This window comes from Sinocyclocheilus rhinocerous, unplaced genomic scaffold (assembly GCF_001515625.1).
Source record: "Sinocyclocheilus rhinocerous isolate Xijiao unplaced genomic scaffold, SAMN03320098_v1.1 scaffold638, whole genome shotgun sequence".
Lineage (NCBI taxonomy): Eukaryota > Metazoa > Chordata > Actinopteri > Cypriniformes > Cyprinidae > Sinocyclocheilus > Sinocyclocheilus rhinocerous.
The window spans coordinates 40,453-60,320 of NW_015664206.1; the positions used below are offsets into that span (position 1 = coordinate 40,453).

Here is a 19,868-nt window from a genome sequence, read left to right on the forward strand (position 1 = left end):
CATTGGCAAATTACTCTAATATTAAATGTATATTCTGAGAAAATTACAATGTTTTCTGACCTTAGATGCATTTAAACCTGATGTAGGTGACTCCAACACAATATTAGGACACTTCAAATACCATATGACCTGCTCTTTAAGAAAGACAATAATGTTGACTTTAGGAATAATATGTTTCATTTCACTTGTACAGTATTATTATTTTTTTCACATTACTGTAAGTAATTTTTAGTGAATATTCACTGAACTTCTGTTTGATTACAGTAAATCTGATTTACTGTGACTACAGACTCTATAAACAGCAAAAAAGAAAGGGGAGCAGCCTACACTTTTTTAGACAATCACAATCGCTCTCTTTTGTGTTCGGGTTTGCTGATATGGGGTTGGGCGGAGTTTAGAAATGCTAGATACGTACTCCACTTATCTGCGATTTTTTTCCACAGTCAAAGTTTTTGTTACACTCTTAAAAATATAGGTTCTGAAAATATTGGACAATAACCATTTTTGGATCCTCAAAGAACCTTTCAGTGAAAAATTCTTCAAAGAACCATTTTTCGTTGTGTGAAGAACATTTTAAAAATCTAAAGAACCTTTTTCCACTATAAAGAACCTTTTATGGAATAGAAAGATTCCATGGATGTTAAAGGTTCTTCATGGAACCATCAATGCCAATAAAGGACTTTTATTTTAATGGTGTATATGCCTACAAGCTGGAATCCTGTATCACTAACCACAAGTTTTACTATGGTAGAGAATGGCAAATGGAGGCTGTTATCTACTCACACACACACACACACACATGTTGTGTTTCCATGTTTTAAGGGGACATTCCATAGGCGTAATGGTTTTTTTACTGTACAAACTGTATGTGCTATTGCCCTACACCAACCCTACCCCTAAACCTACCCCTTACAGGAAACTTTCTTTATTTTTACTTTCTCAAAAAAACTCATTCTGTATGATTTATAAGCTTGTTTCCTCATGGGGACCTAAAAAATACACACATACATACCTGTGGTTGTGACCCCAGAAAACACCCAGCACTGGCCGTATTTGACAGGCGTTCCTCCTTCTTTGTGGTATTGCCTGAGGATTTCAACACTTCCACTCCAAGCCGTGGGAGACGTCCCACCTGCGTAATTCCCAGACCAGTTTCCCTCCAGAACACCACGGTCATCCGGGGAATTGATCTAGAACAGGCAATCAAATAAATTCACTAGGGGTTTCTGAGGTCAGGGAGGATAAAGAGTCTTTGTTAAGAGTATCAGAATAATCTGGCACTCTCTACCAAATCTGTTCCAGCAGTATTGCTGGATGTGGCGGCACTCACCATGGCAGAAATGACTCGGACCACATTGACAGGATCTCCTCTACCCGAGGGAGGAACCTCGCTATTATCCAGCACAAACAGACAGGCCTCCAGAATTCCTTCATCAAACTGGGTGTGAGAGAGACAACCAGGTAAAATCTCAAGTCTAAACAGGGTCCAAAATTAACATTTGCCAAAACGAAATAAAAATAAACCTAAATAGAACTAAATAGACATATTAAAAAAATAACAATAAAAATGACAAAAGGACATAACAAAATTACTAAATTTCAAATTTCACTTAAATTATCAGTTCACCGATCATTGGCAGTTGTGTACATAAAACGTTATGTTTGATATCAGTGTGTCAGTTATGGTTTGCAATGTGCTTTCTTCCTTGTATGACACAAGAAGTTCTCACAAGGATCTTTCAGCAGCATGTTTTTCCCTGAGAAAGTGCTTTGTTCTGCTTTATTCTTAGTGCTTTATTTCTCTCCACACCTGGCCGAAGTTCCATGTACGAGCTCCGATCTGCTTCTCAGTGCCATAGTAGATTCTTCCAGTGTCATTTAAGACATACTCCTTCAGCTCTTTCTCACCCTCCATGTACACTGTGTCATCTGAAGAGAAAGAGAGAGAGAGAGAGAGTGAGAGAGTCATGAAGGAGCATGAACACACTGTTCCAGGATTTGATACGGTGGTTTGGGTCACTTTAAAAGAAAACAGTGTTATAGAGTGATGTCATCAACGTGAGCCACAGCAGGACATCTGGAATCTGCTCTGTTCTGCTTCCATGGAATGTTCTCTGTTCTGGACATGGGCGTCATGGTCTGAACAAGAGGGAGGTGCAATCAAACGGGAAAAGGGGGAGAAAGGGAGGTAACAGAAATGACCAGAAGAGATACAAGAGGACTGAAAAGATTATAAAATGAATGGAAAAATGACTCAGACATGCTAGAGAAAAGTGTAATGGAAAGAGGCCAGAAAGAGTGAAGCATTGAGACAGAAAAACACAGCAGGCTCATACTTACTATAGTTTATGTTTGGGACTTAAAGGGGTCATATGATGCTATTTTAAAGATCATTATTTTGTGTATTTGGTGTAACAGAATATGTTGACATGCTTTAATGTTAAAAAAATACATTATTTTTCAAATACTGTACATTATTGTAGGTCCTCTAATACTGGAAAAGATAGTAAAAGTACTTTAAGATTAGTTTTCCGTTAACAATACCACAATTAACTGAATGTAGGGCAGAATTTTCCAACTTCTAAAACAGTGTTGTTATAGCTATCTAAAAGTATACGATTAAAAATTGCTTTCATTACTTGAAATAAAGTTGAAATAAAATAAAATATAAATATTAGATTTTAATAAATTGAAAATTAAAAATGTTGCCATGACAAATAACCAAATCAAATAAGTTTAAATTACTAAAACTGAAATAAAAATAAAAGCTAAATAGAAATATAAAAAAGACAAAAGCACATAACAAAATTACTAAAACCAAAATTTAAATTTAAATGAAAACTGAAAAAAATTATATATATATATATACTATAATAGTACATAAATAATACTAAAAAAATTTTTTTTTTAATTCATTTTTTCCCTTTCTCTAATCAAAATGTTTCAAATAAACATGTTTCCTTGGGAAACTGCTTTAATTAGTCACTTCATTAATAGTTTGTTTCCCTATAAGCTTTTAGTTAGTTAGTCTTTTGTAAAACCACCTTAATTAATAAAAGCTAGCTCCTATCCTCTAGGAAGTGGCATCATTTTGGAAGGAAAAATTTTATAAACATTAGCAAAATATTTGATGAAGTTACAGAAATCATGATATCAAAATGACAACGGACGGTTATAAAAAGATCCATATGACACCCAATGAGCAACGGTTAACTTTATCTCTTTATTTGAATCCTCTTATAGGCATCCTCTAAATTGTATCGCCCTCGAGTAAATAATCAAGTTGTGTCAAGTTAAAGTCAGCTACTCCCTGTTATTGAAACACTTCCTTAAATTAAAGCACATTGATGCAGGGTTACAGAGTTCACAATGTTCTGCAGAACAGGAATGAGCCAGCAGCTTTCAGCAAAATCCCAGAGCATAAAAATGTAGTGTTATAAAACAACAGTCTGAAAGAAAGCAGTAAAGAATGACAGGAAGGGGCCTGGAGTGAACGAGGGGCCAGGGAGGGAGAGAAAGAGAGCGGGAGAGGGAAGATAGATTTGACATGTGAATCGCCAGATGAGGTGGAGCTGTAGAAGAAAAGGCAGAAAAAAATGCAAAGAAAGAAAAGGTTTACAGTGCTTGGAGTGAAAGGTGATTTGGCAGATCTCTCTCTCTCCTTACAAAACATCTCTGGCATTCAGTGCAGGAAGGAGGGCAAAGCCTGAACCACCCCAAAAAAACTAAACTAACAGACTAATAAGGACTCAACACTTCGAATCAATGCAGAATGATGAAAATTTAAAAGGTGTAAAACGTATGTTCTTTTTTTATTATTTTATGCGATAAATAAGTTCTCCTTTTAATATTATTTAGTAAGTTTTAATTTCATGATCATTTATAATATATTTGATTGATTATTGCATTGTTTTATCTAGCTCATGATTCTTATCAGATGCAACACTGTAATGAATCTACAGCACGAAACAGACAGTGATCTTGTGAGACAGTTCTTTTAAAAGGATCAAAACCACACAGAGTGAATTACTTTATTATGAGCCGCTTCTTTTTATTGATTCAAAACCGTGCAGCACTAATTTAGTCCGATTCCTGAATGATGAAACTCTTATGAACAAACAGCACAATTGAATCTGATTCTCGAATAATTTATTAATTTATTTATTTTTAATTCGAATGAACTACTAAATATGAGCCAGCTCAATCAAAACCATACAGCACAACCAGATCAGTCTGATTCTTGAACAAATGACTCATATGAAAAGGTTCTTTACAATCAAATCAGTCCAACCGATTGCTGAATGAATGACTCTTATGAGCTTTTTAGTGAATCAAACCACATATAGCTCACTTCACTCAAAGCAGTTAAGTTACTAACTGGTTGTCCAAATAACATTTTGTAGTTACAGATTAGTCAGTTTTGAAAATAGTATTTTATAAAACTATATGAGTAAATCAAATATGTTTCCACATTTTTTATTCAGCATCGTTAGGGATGTAACGATGCACACCCAGCTGGTTGAAAATATATGAACTTACCGTATTGTCCCGAATATAAGACGATGTTTTTTTCTTGGAAATACATCTGAAAAAACGCCGTCTCTTATATTCAGGGTCTAGACTTTGACATGTCAATAATACACCCACAACAATAGGTGGCGCCAAATACGCATAAAACGAGTGTGCCATGAAATACGTAATGTAATGCGTGTTGTAAAGAGCGCAAGTAAAAACAAAAGAAGCAGAAAACCTTACAGCTGCATGAGTCGTGACTGTCACGTTAGCCTGATGACACCAAACTCCCTTTGTGATTTTAAGACTACAGTAAGATTTAACTTCTACTCTTAATAAGATTTTGGTAGGCTACTATTAGATGGATAGCCTAAATGTCCTAATTCAGATGGGCTACCTGTTTTGTTTTTTTTAATGGTATATCAAAAAGTGTATATTTTTTAAATGTGATTGTTGGTACATTTTACCAGTTTTTACCATACTTTCAAAACAAAAATTAAAATAGGAAAAATATGCAATATGAAAATAATTGAAGACAAAATGTGTTTTACTGAGAAAAAACAAGATTTGGTTTTTAAAAAGCCTTTTTCCAAAAGGTACATCTGGAAAAAGGGGGGTCGTCTTATAATCAGGGTCGTCTTATATTCGGGCCAATACGGTATGTGACGAGTCGGTTGAGATGCGATGCAGTTAGGAGTAGGAGTTTATATGAATGTATATCTGAGGGGAACTGACTGTCTTCAGAAAAGTTTAGACGGTATTTGCTTTCAATCTTACCTCCGTATTAAAGTGTTTATAAATGCAGCGCTGCTGTTTACAGCTGTAACCAAGGAAACGCTGTATCGCTGCTGTTCCATAAGCGCCACCTGCTGTCAGAGAGTGAATCTGCGTCTCATTCAGCCCGTCTGCGGTTTTTGTTTTTTGCAGGTATGTTTTATGTAACATTTCACAAAGCTAAAGTCAGACCCTTCTGATTTTGAAATTATACAATATAATTTAAATCAAAAACTGTTCATGTTGCATGTATGCAGCATCTTTGTTTGGCTTGTGATTAAATTGCAGTGGTTGCCTCTGATTTCAAATGGAAAGAGCAAAGACAAAGCCTTAGTTTGTTCATATGAAGAGATTTCTTTTATTTGTATTTATTTATTTGATTTGGGCTTTGTTTAAAATTTAGTTTTGTTATTTGACATTTTTCATTCTTACAAAGATTTGCAGCATTTTGTCTGAGAAATAATAAAATGACACCTTTACATTTATACTTTGTCTTAAATCTAATTTTGTTAAAAAACAAAAAGTTAAATTGTATTGTGAAATCGTCAATCGCTGATTTCACATCCCTAAGCATTATTCAATATATAGTTAAGACTTCTTATTGGATTGCATTTCTGCTGCCTCTAAAACTGAAAACTCATTTAAAAGTCTGTATAAATATGCTTTTTGCAAGAATTTCCAGAATCTATTATCAAAACAATCATTTTTCAAAGGAAAAAAAAAAAAACTGAGGTGGCCATAACCATCATCTAATCTTATATTTCAAAAGACAACCATAAGGAAAGCACCGCAAGCAAAACTGATTCCTGCTTGACAGAGATGATGTAAAACTAAAATCAAGCTGTCTTGTAAGGACAAGATTAGTTATGAGTTATAGCCAGTAATTGCAGCAAAGCCAAAGCAGCTGTTAATCAAACCTGATGGAACTCAAATGGATAGCAAGATCACGTTCATTCCTCCTGAAGAGTGACATAAGTCGCTGGGCTGCAAGAGGAAACTTGTTGCACCTTCATGTTATATTGCATTAACGGTTGCCTGTGCAATATTTTAGGCTAAATATATCAGTGTTTCCCAGACATGCTTCAGTGGAGGTGTGTCTTGTCTTCTCGTCAATAAATGAGTTAATGAATGAGTTAAAAGGAAGGTGTAGAGTCATCTTCTATCTATGCAAGCTTGACTTTATGCCTCACTGCATTCTGAAATGTGACACAACGCAATTCACGAACATGTTGCAATCTCTGTGCTGATGCAAAAGGCAACTATAGCAAACATGAGCATAAAATATCTTCTTAAGCTAAGAGACTACTGTGTTTATGTGCTATTGTGCTTCTTTCAGACTAGTGAAAAGAAAACATCTAAAATACACATTTAAGTGTTTATTTTATCTGTTTGCATCTGTGGATTTCAATTACAGTTTCTCAGAATTTGTTTTTGTTTCAACAACGCAACCTCTGCAGTAAATGGGTGCCGTCAGAATGAGAGTTCAAAGATCAGGTATTTTAGCTGCAAGCAACAGTTTGAAGTTAAAAATGTCTTTATAGATTTGTTTTTAATAACCATGCAGATGTTCGCATCAAAATACATTAACTGATGGACTGGAGTGGTGTGGATTACTTGTGGAATACTGGGATGTTTTTATCAGCTGTTTGGACTCTCATTCTGACGGCACCCATTCACTGCAGAGCATCCATTGGTGAGCAAGTGATGGAATGCTAAATTTCTCCAAATCTGTTCCCATGAAGAAACAAACTCTTCTACATCTTGGATGGCCTGAGGGTGTGAACATTTTCTGCATATTTACATTTTTGGGTGACCTATTCCTTTAAGAATCCTGGAACTCTATCTGTCTTACCTTCACACCAGGGATTGAAGAGCATGTAAATGTCTTTGTCGGAGTCATGCGTGGTAGTTTCACTCGTCTTCAGACATTGCGTTGTGACGGTCAGCTTGTACTTCCCGATAACAGCAGTGATGGGGGAGTTGACAGACAGCTTGACCCGGTTGACATTCTGCTCCACGATCTTGGCCTCCCAGCGCTCATCCTCGAGCTCGTCCACCAGCGGTATGATGATGTGTGTCCTCTTCGACACCTGCGGGAGCGGCCCTGAATGACGACATGAAACATATGGTTTAGGGAGAGGCTCAATGGCCTTCAGAAGAACGTGATGAATTCGGTTCCAGGTTTCGAAACCCCTGATAAATTATTACACAAGGGAGGATTTCAGCCAAATCATTTCCAAACACAACTACGCTGAAATCAGGGTTATTGTAGTTCACTAAAACTAAAGCAAAAAAAAAGTAACATTAACTAAAATAAAATATAAAAAAAAAAACTTAAACTTATTTTATTTCAGCTAGTTGCTAAGGCAGCATTTCTAATTTTCATAGAGTTTAATTCGAAATACTAAAATAACTCAAACTAAATAAACTGAAAGTAAATACATTCAAATTAATATAAAATATACAGAGAAACTAATGAAAAAAAACAACAAAACTACTAAAACTTTAAATGAAAGCAGAAAATATTCAAATAAAATCTAATTCAAAATATTAAGAAAAACTATAATAGTACATCAATGATACTAAAATAACACTGGCTGAAATACTGTGATTCATTCACACATGGCCGGCCAAAGAAGTTCATAGAACACATAAGACTCGCACATATGAAACCTGGTCCTTCCTCTTTCAATTCCTGTTTTTATGCACATGAAATCTGTGATTTATTCAAAGCTAAAAAAAGTCATGCATTTAGATGTTAAAGTGTCAGATGTGAAAAAGAAAAGTCAAGTTGCTTTTTGATGAAACGTTACTTTCATGATCCAATAAATTCCTGGTTTTTGGGTTGAATATCTGAAATTTGGAAGTCAGTTGGGTTGTGAATCTAACCACATCAGTTAGTTTGAACAGTTGAGTTATCTTGAGTTATCTTGTATTAGTGTGAAGTGGTTTGTACTGCTTCAGGAATGAATTTCTTCTTATCTCTCACTCCCTCACTTCCTCTTTCTGCACCAGAGGTGAGATGTATCACTGGGTGCAGTTTGAGAGAGAAATTTCCAACAAACACGTTTACGCCCTTATCACAGGCGTTCCCAAGATGAGCATTCCCATCATGTTTGCAGTCTAAAACGAATAATTATAAAACACAGTCAACAGAAACAGTAGAAAGAAAGACTGTTTTTTACATAACAACATATAATAGTTTTGTTCATCAGCATACATGTGTATAAAAGGACTGGGGCTAATTGTCACACTTTTTACTCTGAATATGAATATTTCTCATGTTGGGCTCATTTCTGAATGTCAAATACTTTGAGCTCTTGACTACAAAATCTATTTAATATTTCCACCGTTATTGCACAGGAAAAAATACAATGGTTATTAAATATGAAATACATTTATTTGAAATAGGAATTTTTAATGTTACATTCTTATATTAATTTATTGTATTTTCTATTCTTATATTTACAATATAAAATATTTAAGATGGTATTTCAGCAACATTTAAACAATAAAGGTAACACATAAATGCATTCCCACACTTTCTGACCACTATATTTCCTTGATTGTTTCAGTTGTTTGGAAAGTTTCTTTAAAAAAAATAATTTTAGAGAGGGTACTCACAGAGAGTCAAAGCAAAAGATTCAGAACTAGAAAAATAATTAATAGAAAAATATCTATCTATCTATCTAGTTTATGTATATATATATATATATATATGATTTTTATGCTACCTTTTCTGTTAATTATTCTACTGTTTAAATGTTGCTGAAATGCCATCTTATATGTGACCCTGGACCACAAAACCAGTCATAAGGGTCAATTTTTCAAATTGAATTACTTAATATCCTAATGATTTTTGGCATAAAAGAAAAATCTATCATTTTGACCCATACAATGTATTTTTGGCTATTGCTACAAATATACCCCAGCGACTTAAGACTGGTTTTGTGGTCCAGGGTCACATATTGTAAATATAAGAACAGAATATAAAATAAAACAATATAAAAATATAACATTAAAAATTAATATTTCAAACAAAGATATTACTTGTCCAAATAAGTGTAAGTTGTCACAAGTTCCCATTGTTACAACTTACCCCATTTGTTGTGACAACATGCCCCACTTTGTGTCAACCAGTGTTCAGTGAACTGTGGATTTTTTTTCCTGGGCGCTAACAGTGAAAATACTGGTGAAGATTTGAAGATTTTTTTTGAAGATTTCACTATATGTTTAAACCAACAAGATCAGATAAAAGGACATATTTGTGTAATCGGACCTTACAGTTACTGAGATGCTACTTCACGCTCACCTGTCTTCAGTTCCAGGTGAAGTTTATCTGTGTTTGGGTTGAAAGTTCGTGAGAGGTCGAGTTCTATTTGGAAAGTCTGGCCTCTGCGGACGACGAGCTGGTCGCTGTGGTATTGATCCGTGTGATGCTCCTTCTTGTTCCGATCAGATTTCTGGCTGAGCAGATCCACAGAACGCACTGCTAGAGTCAACTCTGATGAGAAAAGATTGAGTTTGAGGAACTTCAGCTGAAGTTTATGAAAAGAAGTCTCAAATATCATGTCAATAATCAGTCTGCCTGAGACACAGCTCCTCACCGCCCAGCTCTGTATCTCCAGTGGCAGTCATCGGAGACGTCGGCCCTTCATTCTCTCCGTCCCCGACAGCCCCACCTTCAGTGTCAATGGTCACATCATTCGAGCTGTTCTGACGCCGGAAGCAACACGGACAAGCCCTCCGAAACCAACGCCGGCATCCGCTCTCTTCTTTCTTCATTTTGGACTCGCTGTGTCTCTCTGGGACGGCCTGGCCATTGCTGGCAGAAACACCGTGGAAACGGCCGACAGCAGAGTTATCTCGGATTGACAGTCTCTCTCCTGGCATCCTGGAAAACATCATACAAAATAATTAGATGGAAAATGGTGTAAAGGCTTGGAATCAGCAGACAACAAAAGTTTAACGATGCATTTGCTGATAATGATTAACTGGTGAAGTAAATGCAAAGAGAATGCAAATGAGATCTCATGAGTCAAGAGCGAAGAAATACAAGAGTAACATCATTCTGTTTTTTTATTTTTTATGACACGTTGGTGTTATATTTTTCACTTGGAAGTTAATACAGCTGGATAAAACAAAAACTGTGTCCGTCTTCATTTCAGGCTGCAAGGCAATAAAATGTGATTATTTTAAAGGGGGTGATTCTTTTCTATACCCACTGTAAATGAAAACTGTTTGTGTGGAGCAGCATTTACTGTCAATGGAGCTGCTCTGAGATGCACATAACCTACACGCATATAAATAAAGCGCATATTAAACCCGCAGCGCTTATATTTATTTATTTGAATTGCAGCCTTTGTGAATTCACAGTAGCACTATGCTTTTTTATGCTTTTTATATGGTTTTAATATTTCGTGCAGCCTTAGAAATCAGTCTAATAATGCTTTTAATGGATTCTCGTCCATGGAATGCGCCACTTTCTGTGTTTTGCCGGTTAATCGACAGGCAAAACGCAATCAAGGATTTTTTTTTAATTGAGTACTCGAATTTAATCGAGGAATCGTGACAGCCCTATATATAACATAATATAACGTTTTCTCCCATGTTACTTCATCAAGACGTTCAGCAGCATTAAAGCCCCCATGGAAAGAAAAAGTCCCCACACATCTGCGTTTCTCCGCAGTGTTGTTAAAGTAATTGCCTATTTGGTCATGAGCCATAAACTTAAGCATGCTGTTTAAAGATACTAAAGTAATTTCCCAGTATTGCTTTCGCTGACAGATGTGCCTCAGATTGCCATTAAAATATACATCAGTGATTATTCACAAATGTTCAGTGATCACTAGTACTTTGGTGCAGAAAAGATTAAATCAAGAGGAATAGAAATGCTGACGTTGCATGACATTGAATAAACACTGAAAATGAGAACCATGTGTTTTCCTCCAAATGGCCTTGTGCTCTCTTCCATCTCCTTAACATGTTTTCTTCTGTTTTCTCATGACTTCTCTCACTATCACCAAATTCCAAAACTCAACAACCAGCCGCCCGCATTTCTCAGACCCGTTCCTTTCATTTGAACATAAACCACACGCATCCGCAGTACCTCCTCAATTGTTTCTCCTCAGCAGCAAATGCAAATTGAGAGTTTTTAAGAATTGCTCTTATCATATTATTGTCTCAAGACCTAATAATCTCACTTTTAAAACTCAAGTGAGATCTAAAAAATTTCTCAAACAGTGCTCAGATTTGCAGAGTTACAAACATTTGCAGTCCAAATTCAAAGATTTAAATATGAACTCAAACAGACCAAATGATCTGACATTCCTTTTTTAGATCTATGCACTTACTGTATAACAAATATTGACACATTTGTGTCTCTTTTTTGATGTCTCTAAAAAAATTAATGTGATACATCAACAAAACATAATTGAGAGCTTGTTTAAGTCTCTTTAGCTATAGAAATTTGGCAAAATTTACTCTAGGTATGTTACTGATCAGTTATCCTCTCATTTAAATGGGTTGTAAGAAATTTCACTCATTTTGCTGACTTTCATCAGATTTAGCCACTCGATTAGACCACTTTTAAACACTTCAGCTAACATGTTTGGCTATGTTTACTTTTTAGTTAAAAAACTTCCAAAGGTTTACCAGTATAACACAGTCAAACACAGAGAGTTCTGCTCATACGTTTGCAGCTATGTGAATGTGTTCCAGACCAAGTATGTGTGCTATGCAGCTCTGGATGACTGTAAGTCACTGAAGCCTGCAGACTGTATGCCATGAATGCTACGGCTACAGACCAGAGTAGAGGACAAACGTGAATGCAAATAAAATCTGCTTTGACATGTTTTATTCAATTAGGAAATATGCGTTCATGATTGATGTCATGAGAACTTTCACAAGGCCTGATGAGTTGCCTTCAGTTTAAGATTCTTCGAAGTTGTAAATAAAACAAAGCTTATTAAGTCAATTTTAGACAAAAATACTATTTCAGTTACTCCGCTTCAAAATTTCAAGTTTAATTCAATATTTCTACAACTATTTTTTTCAGTGTACAGACAAGCACAGCAAATCTGGATTCTTTAAATCACAATTTTTTTTTATTAATTTTTTTAAATTTCTCCCCAAATCATGCAGCTCTACTATACTCTTACTGTATGTTGTGGCTATTTTTATTTCTCCCAAGGACTTTTAGGAGAAACATCTTCACAATGTTGCCGTTTAACTGAAACTCAACTGAAAACGAATTTAAGTCTCATGAGCTATTAAAGAGCAACCTTTAAGCAACACATTTTTCCACTGGGTGTTGTGTATCATGAGATTCCACAGGGATTTATGGATGTTTAGAATGAATCCTTCAAGTATACATAGACAGCTATGATTAGAATGCTAGAATGCCTCCAAATACCTTTCTCACACATCTGCTGACACTAAATCATGACTTACGGTGACCTATGACCCCTGCATGCTTATATCAGTTTTCCATTCAAAAGTTCAGGGTCAGTAACACTGAATGATTTCTGAAGGATCATGTAACTCTGAAGACTGGAGTAATGATGCTGAAAATTCAGCTTTGCGTCACAGGAAAATTTCACCGTTTTACCATTTTTACTGTATTTTTAATCAAATAAATGCAGCCTTGGTAGAGACTTCTTTCAAAAAACATTCAAAGAATGTTTACACATTCAGAAGTTTGTGACTGGTACGTGTCCACTTTTGCAACTGTGTGTATGAGGTCTAAGGTCTCCAGCAGCTGGTCTAAAGCCAAAGATAGAGCAAGCAGCTGGCAAATATGTGCACATGAGATGGGAGGCTACTGATCTACTCCACTGAGCCGGATTTAGATTTTAAAGGCATGGACCCTTTATGGGGTCCATGCCCCCCCCCAATTATGTTGTCATTACTTTACTCTCATGTACCCCACTTTTTCTTTCGTAAAGCAAAAAAAAAAAAAAGTTAGTGACAGTTTTGTGTGAGGAACAATCTTGCAAACATTCTGTTTTTGGTCTGTTTTTAGTGATGGTTTGTATATGCAGAAGCATAATATTAGTTTGTTGTAAAACAGCTGTGTGAACAGTCTGCAAACTCTTTTTTGTATTGCACATACATAAAGGTGAGAAAGTGATGGTGAAATTTCTCTGTTTTGGTCTGTCGTTGTATGTAAAACAGCTGTGTGAACAGTCTGCAAACTCTTTTTTGTATTGCACATACATAAAGGTGAGAAAGTGATGGTGAATTTTAATTTCTGAGTGAACTGTTTATTTAAAGCGGTGCACAACAGTGTGTGTTCGTGTGGGATCTTAGATGGCACCAAACTGTTTTAATTTCATCACAAGGTTTATTGGGTGTGACCATCGCCCACCCGTTTACATGGAAACGTCCCATACGGATGCATAAGAACCTAGTAACACGACCAAAACAAAAGCATAACATCTCACACCTGATGAAGTCATTATCTTAAACCCAGACTTCAATGACATGTATTTCATAATTTCTATGATGCAGAACAAGAGAATGACTGGGCTTATCACCGATCGAGAAGTAACATGACTCTACATGCAGTTATTACATCACAGCAAATATATATTTTAGATAGCTTAGTTCACCTCTTCTGACTCGAGCCAGCAAAAGGAACCACCTAGCAACCACTCAAAAAAACACCCTAGCAACCCAGAACACAGATGTACTTCAGTTCTACCTCTTTATTTGCACCACTGTGGTTCACATGGTTGCGTTCATCTGTTTGTGTGTGTATGTGTGGATTTTGGCAGTCAAAGCTGGACCCTTATTGTTATAATGCAATAGGGCAGGAGTTTGAGAAGCAGATCTAACCAGAGAGTTTTGCAATTCAATCAAATTTATCACAGGGAACACATGCATCTTTAAAAAAAAAAAGAAGAAGAAGTTTATATGAAAAAGAGTTGCCAGTTCATGCTTCAACATTTCTCCTTTTGTGTTCCACACAAGAAAGAAAGTTTGAAACACCATGAAGGTGAGTAAATGATGACAGAATTTTCAAATTTTTAAGAACTATGTCTTTAAGAACTTGTTTTGACTGATGCTAAAAATATAAAAAGTTAATGTTTACAGCATTCAGAGTCATGAGGAGACGAGCACATCATAATCACACCATTTATGTGGAATAGACAAAATAATTGTTTGACTCAAAACGGATGGCCAGGAAAAAAGATTGGATGCAGTAGCCCCAAGAAATTGATGATTGTGATAATTAATAAATAAAACATACATGTAAAATGAAAAATAGCAGGATGGCTATGACATTATCATAATCGGTCTCATTTGTTTGTGCAGAAACCAGCAGAGAATGATGGAGAGATGTTCTCAGGTCTGATGTACGTTAACTATGTGAAGAGGTTTTCTTTCCCCCACCCTGTCAAATCAAGTACAGCTGGAATTCATAAGAGCAAAAAAAAAAAAACATCTGGAAATCATGCAGTCTCCAGCTTTAACTGTGCTTCTTGCCAAAACATAAGAAATGATTCCAATGCAAAAAAGCATTGGCTTCGGTCCAAATACTATGCAACGTGTATCCTCCTTATATATGCAATGTATATCCTTAAGGCACATTGAACAAATAGGTTACATCAGTAAAGAACAACTGTGGCTTGTTAAGTGTGGTTTTAGTTTCTCAGTACTGAAAGTTCACACATCAGTCATCCAAACAGAAGCACAGAGACACTGAAAATGTCTACTTTATAAATATATTAACACGCAGAAACCGTTATATTTTTTTATAATTATGGGAGATAATCTTATCTTCAGAACCTTAAAACTTGGATGAACCTCCCAAGAGGTCAGCGCACTTACGGACCCTGAACAGCCTGAGACGCATTTCTCCACAGAACAAACAGCAGCAAGACTGACAGCAAGTAACACACGAATGAATAAAAAGTTTAGACTTACTTTTTTAAACTGTTTTTCTTCACGGGATTCCGATAGTGTTCTTTAAATATAGCAGTACGCGAAACTCCCAGCAGAGTCAAATTGACACTGGAGCGAATTTTGTCCACACACGACTTAATGCTAGGGGCGTGACTAGAACATTTGAAATGCGGGGCAGCCAGGCTGGGGCACTGCCTCAAAAGTATGATGAGGAAAAAAAAAACATTGTAGAATCTATGGTACACTATTAAGAAGTGCTAACCTGCAAATGTTATCTATTTCTACCTGATCTAACCCTTAAATTTCATTTTATCACTGTAATCTAATGTATTAATTAGGTTAATATTTTGGGTTGAATAAAATCAAATAAAATAGATGTTACCACATGAGAAATTGTACATATTCAGTGAAGAAAAACACTTAAAGGGACTTAAAGGTTTTACTCAAATGAAAACATTTTCATCATCCTCATGAAAGTATATGCTGGTTTTTGTCTCATACCTCAAGGCTACAACACACACCAATTTTTGTTCTGTGCTGAGTTATACAGTCGAATCCTCTCATTATAACATGTAAATAATAGATTGATCGCGCAGTGTATAGAAATTCCAACCCGATCTCATGAAAGTGCTTATAGTGCCAAATAAAAACGAAAACTCGTGGTTTTGATATGCAAAAATGGACTTTGGCGTGTACATGCTATGCAATGGGTAGGCTTAGGGTTGTGGGGTAGATGCGTATCATATGTACGTGAAAACTGCATATCATATGCACGCCAAAAAATTTCGTATCATATGCATGCGAAAACTGCGTATTATATGCACGCCAAACACATGGGTATCATATGTACGCCAAAGTCCATTTTTGTGTATCAGTACCACGAGTTTTCGTTTTTATTTGGCGTACTATTTATACGCATATGTGTCTGGAACCAAATTAAGTGGATTTGTAGTTTTATGTGAACTACACTCTAAAAATGCTGGGTTGTTTCAACCCAACTTTGGGTCAAATATGGACTAACCCAACCGTTGGGTTAAATTTTTACATTAAATTTTTAACCCAAAAGTTGGGTTAGTCCATATTTGACCCAAAGTTGGGTTGAAACAACCCAGCATTTTTAGAGTGTAGTTCACATAAAACTACAAATCCACTTAATTTGGTTCCAGACACATACAAGAAACAAGAGTATCATTGAAATGTTTACGTTGTGAAAGACTATCATAATTTTAAATTTAATGCAAATCCTCCCATAAAATGAAAAAGAAGAAATGTTTATTAACTAATAGTATTTACTGTAATATTCGAAGTGTAAGAAAATTTGTGACATTGACCATGTAAACTATAAAAAAGGGATTGCCTACACTGAACAGATAGATGATGGACAGATAGTAGACAGATCGATAGATGATATATCTAGGGGTGGGCGTTGATGGGAGTGAGCATTAACCAGGAGCGGGTCTGGTAGCCAGGGGTGGCACCGGCCCCCGCTGAGATCTGGTTTGCCACCCCAGGTGCCCCCTACCAGATATCTTGCGATTGGCTTGTTTTGATTACATTTCTAACTGTATCTGGCAGTGGCGGATCCTGGCATGGGCAATATAGGCGGCTACCTAGGGTGGCTTTCTTCTCTTCTATGTACTTAATTTTAGGCGGTTTCTATAAAGTTATTAAGTTATCTTAATGACATTTGTCATTAAGATAACTTAACCCAGCATTTTTTAGACAACCCAGCATTTTTTAGAGTGTATGGATGAAAATTTTAAATATGTAATTGTCCCCAGTCTCCCTACACTTGTTAAATCCAAAAGTTTTTATGATTGTTCACTGATCAACATGTGGTATTTAAACACTTACTGTACAGCCTTGATATTTAACTTTCGAAATGTTTCTTGATATTTCTAACATTATAAATTCTCCCTGAATTCATAGAAAAGAAAGGACTGGGTTATCGCACCAGAGCAATACTTTCCCTTTCAACCCTAAAAATAGTGTAGAGGAAGTGAAACTGCAATGTCCAAGCAATACACCACCCCTTTCATGAAGATGTATGCATTTTTAAGTTTACTGGTTCAAACCTTGCCTTCATTGAAGGGGTGTAAATGTTCCTTAAAGTACCACCACAGCATTGTGTTATGCAATAGGAACAAGCAGTGTGTATTGCATTCTGTCAAATTATTATTCAGCAAACAGTTAAAACCACAATCAGGGTTGAAGACTATCAAAAGCGGTTTAATCAAGCTTATTTTTTTTTTAGATATCATCAAATCAAATTTGGAGTTTTGTGGCTTTTACTCCGTGTCTGATAGCTTTGTCTTTTAACTAAAAGTTGGCATTATTGATGACATCATCCTGCACTCACAGGCGTTTCCAAATTTTTGACCAATGGTCCCTAGAATGAGAATGTCTCTCTTTGTCTCTGTCTTTGATATGTTCCCATATTTCATGTTTTAATATAAGCCACAACAACACAGAAATGTCATTTCATTTAATTGAGCTGTTCAATTTGAGCTTTTGCTGATTTTTTTCATTGTTTTTAAGGTTCTTTGAGGCTCTTTGTAATGTGCCTCATTCTATTAACTCAAATTCAACTGGATGCAATTGAGGTGAAAAGTCAGAGGAAGTTCATCAGGTCACTAGTAACTTTTCTAAGTAATATATGTGGTTTTCCGTAAAACCATTGCATAGGAAGAGAAAACCTCAGTGTTCACAAAAGTTAAAAAGTTCACAGTTACGCAAACACCTGACTAAATGCATTCAAGATTATCTCTTATTGTCACACATCTCTCTGAAGATCTTGATTGGCCAATGGCATCATTCTGCGGTCAAGTACTTTTATATAATGATGATAATCTTTATATTTGGCCATTACCATCCCAGTGATTATCTGACACAACTGTATAATAGTTTCATGATTCTCATACCACTTGTATTAGTCTTTCTTTCAAATCTTGTATTAGTCAAATCTTCTTTTACATGATACTGATGATCACCCCTATACTGGATATATCTTGCAATTTATGACCTAAAAGGAAAGAAGAAAAAAATGACTGGGCAAAGGAACATGACATAGTTTTGACATCAAGACAGTAAGTTGCTTTTCTCTGTTAAATTGGAGAAGCTCAGGAAATGAGTGAGAAGAGTGACGACACACAAAGTTTGCCACTCCTTTCTGGTTCATATATTTCATAATATATACAGTACAGAGAGTGGGAAAGAACATAAGTTATGACTTCATATAAAATAATTAGGCAGTCACATCAAAATGTGTCATCAGGATGAAGTATACGAAGGTGTGTCTTGTTTGTTCTTATCTGAACAAAAATCTATTGAGAAAAAGCTGTTAGGAAATGCATCAGCATGAGCAGTGTAATGCATTCAGTCTGATTCATCAATACAACAACTTTCAGTGTTTCTCTGATCTCACAATCTGACCCACCCAAGTCATGGAGCACAATATTAACTAACTAACCCGAATTAGTTTAACTACCAAGGGTGGGGTTTGAGTGGATGTTGAAGATTGGCAGAATGAGGGTTACCATCCCGACACAAGCCCAACCTGTCCAGGAGAAACATTGACCATAAATATGGAGTGCCCTCTAGAGGCATGAGCCATTTACTGCTCTAAAAGCTTCTCTTTGACTCTTAACGGACTGTTTTGGGTTCAGTATTAGTGATCCAATGCATGTTACTTTTACTAGATCTGCAGTATATAGTAAGTATACTGTGTACATTATGTGAATTTTATGTTTGCATAGAATTACCTGCAGTAAAAGCCAGAAGTGTGCAGTATACAACAGAGCACAATATCCCACGATGCAGTGGATGTGACTTGACCTTCACGTTTTGATTGTGACAGATGAATGAATTACATGCTATCTCTTTTTTGGACAATGCAGAGAAGAATGTTGGAAAGATTCGTGGAATATAAAAAATGTATTGTGAGAGTATTTGTTCTTTTTCATTATCACAACACAATATTATAAATTCATTGGATTTTGAAAAGATGTTGCTGATATTATAATTATGGCTGGGTATTGACAGGCCTACATTTTTCTTGACGCATTTAGTTCACATTTAAAAGAAAGCTCTCTATGTGAATGCTTTCTATTTATAGAGAATTGTTACTGAGTCAAACTGGGAACTCGTTCTGTTGAACTATTTATTAAAAACGGCTCATAAGAGTAATTAGTTTCAGGTCAACTGGTACACTGGTATGTTTTTTGATTCACTACAATGAACCAGCTCATAAGAGTCATTTGTTTGTGAATCGGACTTCACTGGGTGCTTTGTACAAAATGTTTGTTTTGCGTGCAGTCTGAGAGCACAGCTGAATGACCATTATTTCGTAAGAATGAGTACCACCATGGAGCGACCTTGTAAGATTAACTATTGATTCATTCATAAACTAAACTATTCATTAAACAATCTCGGCAATACGTAATATTATATCAAACTAGGGATGCACCGATACCACTTTTTCCAGTACTCGCCCGATACCGAAACTTTTATTTTTGGTACTTGCCGATACCGATGCCGATACCTATATTTTTATTACATTTGTAAATTTTTTAAATATTGGGTACAGAAACCAAAAGGGTATGTATAATGTTAGTTGGTTAACTTCATTTATCAAATAGATACAGTCAAACCAAAATCTATTTAGACACCTTCAT

General features: G+C 35.8%; 1 protein-coding gene across 2 annotated transcripts in view; it reads right to left on the reverse strand.

The window, feature by feature from the left end:
* Positions 1-15,456, reverse strand: part of tgm1l1 (transglutaminase 1 like 1) — a 26,647-nt gene extending 11,191 nt beyond the window's left edge. For both annotated transcript variants that reach the window (XM_016540709.1, XM_016540710.1), the window contains exons 1-7: positions 15,217-15,456; positions 9,894-10,180; positions 9,599-9,790; positions 7,139-7,390; positions 1,811-1,929; positions 1,331-1,438; positions 1,013-1,190 (exon numbers count right to left, since the gene is read on the reverse strand). In XM_016540709.1, the coding sequence (XP_016396195.1) occupies positions 1,013-1,190; positions 1,331-1,438; positions 1,811-1,929; positions 7,139-7,390; positions 9,599-9,790; positions 9,894-10,179 (1,135 nt within the window). In that variant the 5' untranslated portion in view covers position 10,180; positions 15,217-15,456. The remainder of the gene's footprint in view (positions 1-1,012; positions 1,191-1,330; positions 1,439-1,810; positions 1,930-7,138; positions 7,391-9,598; positions 9,791-9,893; positions 10,181-15,216) is intronic.
* Between the last annotated feature and the right edge of the window lie 4,412 nt (positions 15,457-19,868).